This window comes from Sorghum bicolor, chromosome 8, assembly GCF_000003195.3.
Source record: "Sorghum bicolor cultivar BTx623 chromosome 8, Sorghum_bicolor_NCBIv3, whole genome shotgun sequence".
In the NCBI taxonomy this organism is placed as follows: domain Eukaryota; kingdom Viridiplantae; phylum Streptophyta; class Magnoliopsida; order Poales; family Poaceae; genus Sorghum; species Sorghum bicolor.
The window spans coordinates 5,901,996-5,913,692 of record NC_012877.2 but is presented as its reverse complement, the minus strand read 5'-3'; the positions used below and the strand labels follow the sequence as shown (position 1 = coordinate 5,913,692).

General features: G+C 42.7%; 1 protein-coding gene across 2 annotated transcripts; it reads right to left on the bottom strand.

Annotated features, from left to right (window-relative positions):
- On the bottom strand, window positions 3,342-10,711 carry LOC8079896 (SWI/SNF complex subunit SWI3C). 2 transcript variants are annotated; one of them, XM_002441868.2, is made up of 9 exons: window positions 10,546-10,709; window positions 9,894-10,448; window positions 9,213-9,778; window positions 7,784-8,138; window positions 7,603-7,661; window positions 6,797-6,885; window positions 6,555-6,607; window positions 6,325-6,467; window positions 3,342-4,118 (listed from the first exon to the last, which is right to left on the bottom strand). In XM_002441868.2, the coding sequence occupies exons 1-9, from the start codon at window positions 10,571-10,573 to the stop codon at window positions 3,642-3,644; spliced, it is 2,325 nt and encodes a 774-aa protein (XP_002441913.1). In that variant the 5' UTR covers window positions 10,574-10,709; the 3' UTR covers window positions 3,342-3,641. The 2 variants fall into 2 exon arrangements, with proteins under 2 accessions (XP_002441913.1, XP_021301669.1); XM_021445994.1 differs by lacking the exon at window positions 3,342-4,118 and adding an exon at window positions 4,398-4,681 and having other exon boundaries at window positions 10,546-10,711.

The following is an 11,697-nucleotide window of genomic DNA, read 5'->3' as shown; positions in this document are numbered from 1 at the left end:
AGGTGTATTGGCATGATATTTAGTTTAAATTACACCCCCAATACACATAGATTAAGGTGGATGCATAGACATCCAAACAAGGCCTAAAAGTCTGTAATGTGAATCCATAGTTGTAGTGTCGCCTTGTTCATTTGGCTGATAAGCCATAGCAAAAAGTATTGTTGCCTGATTTCTTGTGCTGCTGACAGAATCGGCTGATAAGAGCAACTCTAGCAGGGCCCCTACTTAAGCCTCAATAGCTAAATACGGATGCTCAAGCTAAAAACATTACTCCAGCAGAGCCCTTACTCCAGACCCCATATTTGTTTGGGCACTCATATTTCTCCTTTAGACCCTATTCTTGTTGGTCCAACAGGACAACCCCCATCCTCCATCGTGTGTCCTAGCCCCAGCGCTCTCTCTCTCTCTCTCTCTCTCTCTCTCTCTCTCTCTCTCTTGCATGTGCATGACATCCTACAACTCTCTCTCTCTCTCTTTCTCTCTAGAATAGGTTTGGGGATCTAAATTTGGATGCTGTTGTTGGAGTTAAAGAAAAAAAAATGAGCCCCAAGAAGTAAGGGGAGCACCCAAATCAAAAGTATGGGTCTTATTTTTAGGGCTACTGCTGAAGTTGCTCTAAGCTCAAGCGAACAAGCTTAGTTAGTTGGAGCTCAAGATGGCAACGGGTACGTACCCGACGGGTAGTGTCCACTGGCCACCCGTACCCGCACCAGTGAAGTCTAAATTTTACCCGTTGGGTTACCCGTACACGCACATAGATAGGAAAAGACTCCCATACATGTACCCGTGGGTAAATTCTACCCGACGGGTAACCCCGAACCCGATAGTATACCGGAGAATTACATATAAATATCAGACATTCACACACAAAAATAAATCATTCTAAGTCTCCAACAAGTTACAAACTAATATTCATATAATAATAGAAAAAAAAATTGGATGGGCCCTGGGTCCATAGCAGGTCCTGTGAGCGCCCCCATGGATAGCTGCCACGTGGTGAAAACATAAATCCGACGTCTGACTGCGCATGTAGGAGAGGATGCTGTGGTGGAGCCATGCTTAACCACTTGAACGGAGAAGCTGCAAGCAGAAGAGAAGTCCGGGTGGAGCCGTTGGATTTTTTGTCTGCTCCACGTGGCAGCTATCCACGGGAGTTCACAGGACCTGCTATGGACCCAAGGTCCATCCAAATTTTTTTTCAAAATGACAAGGGCGTGGCCAGTTATTTTGGCGGGTATTTTTACCCGCGGTAGGCAGGTATGTGTAGTATTGGATTTTTTGTCTGCTCCACGTGGCAGCTATCCACGGGAGTTCACAGGACCTGCTATGGACCCAAGGTCCATCCAATTTTTTTTCAAAATGACAAGGGCGTGGCCAGTTATTTTGGCGGGTATTTTTACCCGCGGGTAGGCAGGTATGTGTAGTATACACCAACATCCGTACCCGTCATACTCGATGAGTATAGAATTTTGCCCAATAACATATCCATAGGTAGAAAATTTATCCCATACCGCCTGTAAAACACGTCGGGTACTCGGGTTTTGGGTATCCGTTGCCATCTTGAGTTAAAGGAGGTGCCAACTAGTGTGTACACGATACCACCTCGCGTAGTGCGGAAGACGCCTTGTGCGATTCCCCCCTTCCCTCTCCTAGCTGCCCCCTAACTCCCCCCGCCGCCGGTCCCCTGTCCCCCCCGGTGTGCTCGCCGGCGGCAGGGCAGGTGGGCCGGCCCCCCTCCCTACCTCCCTTATTCCCCTCCCCTTCCTCCTTGTAAGATTCCTTTGCCAAATAAAGGTCTTCTTGGCCATTTTTTCTACTACTTGTGAAGAAGAAGCCATGGAGATAGATGGAGAAAATATGGTGATTGAGGTGCTCCTCCACCATTCCTTCAGATCCTCCTCCTCCTCGTCCCCGCCGACCTCTGCAAGCTCGATTCCATGGCGGAGGAGCTTCTTGGATTCGTGTCTGGGCAAGAAGCCGGTGGTTCTCACTGGCCAAGGATGTTCTTGCCGACGCATCTTACCTGGAGGTATGCCTCAGCACGATGCCTCTGCTTCGACGGCCTTGTCGCTGATGTTGATGGAGGCAACACCACCAGCTCGCGAGATCCAGATCTCTGCCGTCGTCCTGAGCTTGTTGTGGGGCCCACGCCCTTCGGAGTGGGTCCCGCGGCCTACGAAGTGGGACCCTCGCCTGCGACGTGCCCTGCATGCCTTTGCATCGCGATGTGTTGGTTCACTACGTGGACTCAGTCTGCATCCTTACCTGTGCATCTCCATCTTTTATCTTTTCTAGTATTCGTTATCTATCTTCTTTATGTGTCTCTTTCGTATCACTCTTACATGGCTACAGGTCTTCATTCGGACAGAGACGCCCGGCTCTTTTGTCCCCCTCCTTTTAGTCCATGTATAGTGTTTAATCAGTAGTCTGTGTTCCTTGTGACCTATGTTTTATTCAGACAGCTACTTCTTCGGCATTGGATCGATAATACTGCCTTTATTTGGGTTATCGGTTTAAGCTTCTTCTACCTCCGACAACGTTAACAACATCATTCTTCGGTTATCGGAATATGTCTTCTTCAATGGCTTAACCGACCCCCCTCCAACCGTCGCAGTGCACGGTCAATCCATCTGGGTGCACGCGTCTTGGACGCCTCTGCGTTTACCCCTCGCTGGCAGAATAGTCTATCTCTTCGCCTTAATCGACGTTGCTGTCTTTATTTCTGGTCAGAGCCTCAGAGGACCTCGTTGTATCAAGGTCTCCCTTTAGGAACCTTCTTGTATTATGACTGCTTTAACATATATGATATGTTATTGTCAAAAAAAAAACTAGTGTGTACACAATTAATAATGTTTCAACTAAGAAGCACATGATCAAACAATGGTAGGCATTGCCGTATTGGTACTTGTCTAGGGAATTGAGGTCACCTCAAGTAGTTCTCTGGTGTGACATCTGATATTGGTTTATAATTTTATCAGTTGGAGGTGCCAGCAGGAAATGGTTATATATTTATATATATGGTTCAACAACACGGAGGCACAAAACTATCATGGATACGACGCTTAATAGAGCCGATACCATGGTTATGAGTGCAGTCATACAATTCGGTTATGCCAGCTCAAAACCGAATAAACTTCATTAACATAATAGAGTCAGCCTTCATCAAATAGATCGCGAAAATTTCAGTTACCAATTTTTCCAGTTAAAACAGTTTAGTTCGGTACCAGTTTCGATAAATTTTCCCACCGCTGGAGACAGCACAAAATCCAAATTTTCTCATTAGCATCCAACAAATTCCAAACGTAAACCATTTTGGCATACCATGACCCCTGGATGCAGAGTTGCAGACCAAAGATGAAGAATGGGGAATTCATGCAGAATCATTTTTGACATCATTTTACGATGGGGCAGTAATAATAATTAATCAGGGTGAAACTCTACATCCTCTATGCATTGCCTGAGCCACTAGCAACACCAGTCTTATCAAAACACACACCACACGGTCCACAGCCTAGAGAAAATGAGAACCTATCGCTGATAACAACTATCTCTATATGTGATTGTGCAATTGATGGTTAACGATCACGAATCAGGGGCTACAACTCAGGCATCTAAGACCCAAAAAAGAAAAACTCATCTCACTAACCTACATTTGAATTGTTCCCTGAGGGTGATCTCAACAAAGGGTGATGATTAGGAGCTGCCGAGTTGGGCATGCCAGGGTTGAACATCATGTTGGGTGCCGACGAGGACGAGCCAGGGTTGATGGCCGAGAGAGGCAAGCGAGGTCCAAATGAGAGCATCTGTTGCCGCTGTTGCAGCAGAGCCATCTGAGGATGCCCCTGCATGTTATTTGCATACATTGCCGGCACGCTGGACTGGGACACCGTGCCTGGCATCATCAGTGGTCTAAGGCCGGTGGCCTGATTCATTGGGTTTGCAACCATACTGCTGCTGCCTCCAGGTATTGTACCACCTGTGGAAGTGAACCGGGTTGATAACAACCGGACACGCTGAGTTACCATCTGCTGCCTCATCACCTCTAACCGCTCACTTTCCTTCAAGAGCATTGTCTCAACCTCTGCAAACTGCTTCAATTTCAACTCCAGTCTCTTTAACTGCATGTCCAAAAAAATGAATAACAAGCTGAAAGTTATATCATTTGCCTTTTATCAAGAATTACAAGTAGGAAATTCAAGAAGATTTATCTAAGTAAGTGATTCAAAGTCATTCAAAACAGAACCTGTTTGAGCTTGGTTGAATCTCCATGATAGTTAGTAAAGGGCGGTTTTAACCAGTGACCTATACGTTTTTGTCAAACTTTTTTTTCTCAGACATGCAGGGCTGTGTATCATTATATTAAGAAAAATGGGGCAGGAACCCTTACACCACACACAGACAAAACAGTAGAATCTTAAGCAAAAAGACGTGCCCTTTAAAAGGGAAGAAGACGACCAATACCAAAATTAAAACCCATTCAATCCCAGGCAAGGAGGTGATTGATACCTCGTGCCCTACTGAAACCCCAGAAATGAGCTCCTCACTAGCGAGCAACAGTTCTCTAGCTAGGTTAGGAGGTTTGCCACAAAAAACACAGCGACTACGAAGATTCCACAATGTCCAGGCCCCTGAGATGGAGTTTAGGCCTTTTCTTAAGTGATCAGCCACCCTCCTTGTGCTTCTGCCAACCAATCATCAAAGGAAATCTTATCAGGTAGGGGAGTGAAAGCCAACCCAGTGCAGAAGGAAGAACCAAAATTCTCATGTGAAGAAGCATGTCAACACAAGGTGATTAACATTTTCTTCCTCTTGGTCACAGAAAGGGGCAGCAGGTGGGATATGGCAGCCCTCTTCGTGCTAACCGATCAGCCGTCCAACACCTCTCATGGGCCACTAGCAATAAGAAAAAACAGCATTTGCCAGGCACCCAAGTTTCCCAAATCCTATCATAAGGACTGAAAACTACAGTACCATGAAACAGGCTTTCATAGGAGGCTTTTTGCTGAATATATTGCCCATCACTGGAGAACTTCAAACATGAGAGTCTTCCACCTCTGGTTGAAGCATCAGTTCGAAGATGAGATCCCAAAGTGCGAGATATTCAGTGAAGAAAACAGCAGATAGGGCGCCCTGAATATCCCTAACCCAGTTATGAATTTTTACCAAACTGCCCCTCAACCTCAAGGTTTTGTTTTTTAGATATCTATAATAGTGGCAGGAAAATTGTTTTCTGTCAAACTACAAAACTACTGAGAATTAGCATGATCGGCTAAGAAATAAGCTCCAATTATGGTAAATGCCAAACTTCGACAAGTGTGAATTCGGGTTTTTTTTCTCAGTGGCTCTTTCATGCTTAAAACCTCCTCTCTACTCAGTGTTTGGACATTTTTCATAAAACACAACCATCACATGAAGTAACATATCAAAATACAAGGAAAAGACATCATGTCAAGGATGCTTGAGATTCTTTTTTTTAACACAAAAGAACAAAGAGGCTTTTACTTACGTGCCATTATAAAAGTTGATAATTACCCATAAGCCATTAGAAAAGTTAAGTTTTCATAGGTGCCACTGCTCTAAACTCTTTTGCCTTTCATGCCACTTTTGTCAGATTTAGCTCTAACGGTGTCAAATCGCGAGTGTGAAAAGTAAAAATACCCTCAAGCCTGAATATGTAATTAACTTTTTGAGCATCTTAATGACCTCAAATCATAAAACTCAGAACTACAAAGTTGTAGATCTCGATAATATCTATAATTTTTGTATAAAAATTATCTTCGTTTAATTCCATACAAAAATGATATGATTTGATATGATTAATATGTCTTAGAAAAAACATATTTTTTATATGAAATCAAATAAAAATATTTTTAATATAAATATTGTAGATCCCGACGAGATCTATGACTTTTTAGTTTTGAGTTTTTTCATTTGAGATCGTTAAGGTGCTGAAAAAAATTAATTGGATATTCAGACATAAGGGTATTTTTGACTTTTCATACCTGCAGTTTAACACCGTTAGAGTCAAATCTGACAGAAGTGGCATACAGAGCTAAAGAGTTCGGAGCAGTGGCACCTGTGTGAACTCAACTTTTTTAATGACTTGTAGGTAATTACCAACTTTTATAATGGCATAGGTTCCTCCAGAGCTACGACTATCATAGTTGAGAATCAGGGTTTCCTTTTTTCTTGTGAAGTCATATAGATGCAAAACACTGACACAGTAGCCAGACAACAATTGTAAAACTATACCATGAAAATAAGATGGTCAGACACCAAAATAACTAAATTGCAGAATCCACAAACTTTTTTATTGCAACTGACCTGATGATTTATGATGGTGGCAGATAATCTCTGAATTTCACGCTCCTCCTGGTCTGCAAAAAGCTTGGACTTCGTTGCTGCTGCTGACAAGCCACAGATTGCAGCATTTTTCACAGTTTCAGAAGAAATGGATGATGAGGGTCCTGGTACACAAGAAGATTGGTTGTATTTTTACAATAACCTCTTGCACAATAAGATTGAAACAAAGGGAGGGGGGACAAAGCACTTACCGTAGTTCAGATGAGTAGCATGACCCATAGCATCAATGCCTTCTGCATGCATCCTTAACAGAATGGAAAATACCAAGTTAACAAATAGCTCTAGAAATGTGAGACCCCAAAAACAAAACAAATCAGGTACCACAAAATAATAGAAGTGTTACTGCATTCCAGTTATAAAACATGGCAAATCAAAATCAGCAAATGTTCATTAATCAAGTCACTGGGCATCACTTATTGCACAGGTGGCTCACCTGGAATCATCCCTCGTCAAAACCGATAATGCTGCACTTGCACAGGATGCTGCAACTCTCGGTCCTACTTCAGCAGCCAAAAATGCAACCTGCGAGAATAATAAGACCAGAGATATAAATAAATCTTTACACAGATTGACCATTGAGACATATTATAATGACACAGAAAACTGCATGGTATGCAAACTGCAACCCGCAGCTTGCGAGGCTTTACTAACAGAACTTGTGAACCTATTTGTTCCTTTTGTTCACCTTAACATAATGATTCCAAGTCCCACCCAATGGCCCCTGTTTCAGAGCTAGCATTTTCACACTGAAATATGGTTATGCACTACATATTCCCCCAATAAGTATTTACACATGGATTTATCATTATCACTGGAATAGCTCGTATGATTATGCCACCAGTGCCCTAGCCAGATATTTGTGAGTTTAGACAGCTAATTAATAGCTAAAGGTGGTACAGGCATACAGCCTTCCACCCAGAATTATTGTTTTTTAACAGCTTTTGATCAATTAAAAGAACTGCAATAAACTGTCTAGTCCCAAACTGTGTCAATTTCTAAAGTAATAAAGCATAGGAAATGGATTAGCAACCCGAGTCATGGTTAGCAACATGTAAATGGTAAATATTTTTTTTTGTTTGAGATTTGAGATAGTAAGGGCTTTGATTCAAAACATTTCAGGCATGGAAAACGTATGCACATCACTGATGGTCCTATAAACAAATAGTGAAGATAACTACAGCTGTAAATGCTTTCAGACATTTCGGTATCCAAATTTGAATATAATGTACAATGACTCACCAGTGACATGACTGGATTAGCAGAATTAATGAATGGAATCTGGTTTCCAGGTTGGCTACCTTGAGGAAAGCAAAGAGAACAAATCATCAGTCAAAAATATAGAATCCCGATACATTTTGCAACCATGAATACTGAAGCACAAAACTGAGAAGTTTGCTAGTTGAACAAATACAAAACACACCTGAAGTACTGCCATTGGAATCTGAATGCAAAAATCCATTGCTTTGCATTCTGGATGGAAGGGATGCTTCTGGCACTTCAATGTTCTCTAACAAACCATCTTCCACCGGGAGAGTAATAAAATGGTGAATACATTGTGCTTTTGATTTTGTCCCAACATGACCTGCAATATGATTCCAGTTATCATTGAACTTCTCTATGCCCTCCAGCAACAGCAAAGTTTCCTGATCAGTCCATCTGTCCCCATCAGTGTCTGATCCATCTTTCATCACATCCACTCTCTGAAAATCTAAGCTTGAATGCCCAATAACAAATTTTGCATTGTGGAAGCAGTCTGAACAAAGAGCAATGTCTGCCTGCTCCACCAGTTAAAATAAGATAGCTTGTTAGTCTCATTTATATGTTTCTCTGATAAAGAGGGCTAGTTTACAAAAGAAAAAAATATATATATCAACTAAGATCCACATTAACAGAAAGTGACTGCACTAAAGTGAATCACTCTTAAAACATGGCATATCAAAACAGAGGGCATGTACAAGGCAAATCATCATGAAGTATATAACACACTGAAATCAAATACAAAATCAATTCATACAAGTTATTAGGAAAACCAAATAGTAGTAGGATATAAATAAAGCTTCATAGCATGCCAAGAACTCTTTCCAATCACAAATAAATGCTGTTGATAATTATGTCAAACTATTTTGAAATAAAACATTCCAGTAAACTGGACAAAGTATTTTGAACTGGAAAAAGCGTTTGAAAAATACACTTTTCCATTTTCCTAACTCATGAATTACCCTACTAAAACATTCAAGCATGTTTAAAACTAAAACATAAGCAACTTAACTTTACTCAGGCCTATTTGTATTTCGGTACCTAGATGAGAATTACCCTGTAGTAACATTCAGTTGTATACGGTGATACTCTACAATGCCTTTAACCAAATCATCATTTCAATCTCATGGGCTCTTGGTACTTCAAATCACAGGTTTAATAATGTAGAATACCAATACTATACCTATGTTGAGGTGTAAGATACAAAACTGTTTGTAAATTCTTCAGCAAAATTATATAATGATCTCTGCTTTCCTAATCATTGCTATTTGGGTATAATCTTGTACTAATCAGTTCAGAATACTGTCATAGGAAACAACAATATCACCTCAAGCATAGAATATTGTTGTCCTAATCAGTTCCTTCTGGAATAGTGAGTCGCGTTATAAACTATGCTAAGTTTTGGATGTAATAGAATCAATAGAGTACTCTGATCAATAACATAGTCTCATTCTACAAACTGAAAATTATGAATAGACCGATATAAGGTCAGAAGTGTGAAGTGCATTGCATAATCCAGTCCTGAAGATGCAAAGGAGCATCCAAATATGAAGAATAAAATATAACAAAGTAGCAATTATGATTGTGCACACCTCCTTTTGTGACACATAGTGCAAGCTGGGTAAAGGTTGTGAGCAGTATCTACAAGAACTCTCGGATAAGAGCTCCCAGATCTTCTCGTCCAAATTTGCTGAATCAGCGTCACCATTAGCCACAAATGGAGCAGATGAGGTTGACACCGACGAAGATAAATCATCTGCCCGGATACTGCATTTGGGCCGATCAAACAAAATCAAACCATCAATTGATTTCATTGGTGCAGATACCAACTGAAGCTCCCCTGTTATCTCTTCCTTGATGAGGGATGCTGGCATCCTCAGGCCACGGTGCACAGACCCTGTTGCAAGGTAATTAATGATACCCCAAGATTCCAAGAACCTAACTATCCTACTCAGGTCATACAATTCAGGTGTGCTTGTGACAAGTCCCTGGCACTCAGCAAACACAAGTCTTTTCCCAGGACGCTCCAAATATTTCGCAATCACCTTATTCCTCAACATCATGTACTTCTCTGGTGTCTGCCCCTGGGACTTTCCAGAGAAGTACTGTGGCACAACCTGCCTCTCCAACCTGTGCACCGTCGTTGGCACAAACCAATCTACAATTATGAATCAACAAAAAAAAACACAATTTAAATTATCAGTTTGTTATAGTATCAGGTAGTTGTCAGTGACAAACAATGATTTTTTTTTGGTGCCAAGACAAGAATAAACCTGAGTGCCTGGGCACGATGTGAAGTTTGCCATAGAACTGTTTGTGCACTCCGCATCCCTCCATCAGTGGAGGTGGGGTGCAGACATACGTGGACGGCTTGTCAGGTTCGTAGGACAGGGACGGATGGTCGGGCAGCATCGCCGAGATCACCTGGAGTTGCCCATGCGAAATGTTCTCGAGAACTGGTACCGGGGCTGGGGTGGCCGGAGCGCCGTCGGAACTGGCCGCCGCACGCTCGGCGGCGATGACAGCCAGCACCGAGGGGTGAGGCCGGCCCACGGCGCGGCGGACGGCGGCGGGGAAGGTGGAGACTAGCTCGGCGTTGGGGGAGAGCACCTCCGCCGCACGAAGGTCGAGCGCGGGGTCGTCATCGCCGCCGCCTCCGCCGCCGGCTAGGGTTCCTCGGCCGCCGTTGGCGGAGGTGGCGCGGGACGCCTCGTCGTCGCCGTTCGCGGCCGCGGCGGTGTCGGAGTCGTCTGAGTGGTCGCCCGGCTGCTTGGACGGGGACGCGCTGGCGGCGGCGCGCTTCCGCTTCCGCCACTTGGCCCGCGCATCTGGACGCGGGAGTCGAGAAGGGAGAGAGCGCGTTAGGGTTTTGGGAGTGCGGAAATTGCGAGGCGCGAAGCGGGGGTCGTCTGGCGGGGCGCGTACCTGAGTTGGAGGACGCCTTGCGCGGCATCGTCGCCGGCGCACGCGGCGGCGGGAGCGGAAGAGGCGGAGGAGGTGGTGGGCGCCCGGAGAGTGGTGTCCGCGAGTGAGGGGACCACGGCGGTTGGTCGGGAGGCACGTGCGATGGCAGTGAGGGTGAGCCGACCGAGGCTTCCAGCTCCTTCAAATTTCAGCTCTTGGTTTTCCGTTTGAAATGAAATTTTTGGAGAGGATTCAAATTGTCAGCACAGGATTTAAATTCAATAGAATTAGACCCAAATATGGGGGCACAGCTGGTCTTGCAAATAGATGAGCCATAGTACAGAAGGGAAGTTGTCAACAAAATGTGAGTTGGCCATGGTGTCATTAGGTCTTGAATGATACGGTATCAATTGTGAGCGAATTATCATATGGCTAAACCCGATAATAATTAAGAATTATAACATTAGCGATGGGTCTAAAAATAATAATATAGAGTTAGATAGAAGAAATTTGAAAACTAAAAATAATAATGTATGATAACACGTCTCTTTTGTGTGATAGACTTCATATATCTCAGCTTTCCAATATCAAAGACATAACTCCATAGTCTTGGATTGTTTTCAAGTTAGATTTTGTCGTGTTTGTGGATTTATCTAACAAGTTTTTTTATTCTTGGAATCAGAAATTACAAATTGTATCTATCAAAATTACAACAAACTAAAGTTGTAATTTTAATATATGCAATGCTCGACAACTGAAAGAAAACTAAAATTCAGACACCTAAATTTTAGCAAGTCCCTTTTTAATTTCTTATGCTAATTAGTTGTAGGAGTTTCTTGCATGCATTTAATACTTGATAATGACTAATATTTTTAGATGTATTAGGGCACTCACAATGCAGACTCTATCATAGAGTCTAAAGTTATTTATTACCTTGAACAATATGGATTTAGAGTCTAAATAAGACTTGGAGTCTTATTTTTTTTACCTATTTCTTCAGAAAATATACTGCCACATCAGCAAAATAACATAAATAATATGTAATTAATTGTCTTGGACTCTGTGATAGAGTCTTGCATTGTGAGTGCCCTTAGACATCGAAAATTTACCTAAAGCCATGTCTTACTATGTCGTATATTCACAAAAGGAAAAAGTCTACATAACTCCCAAACT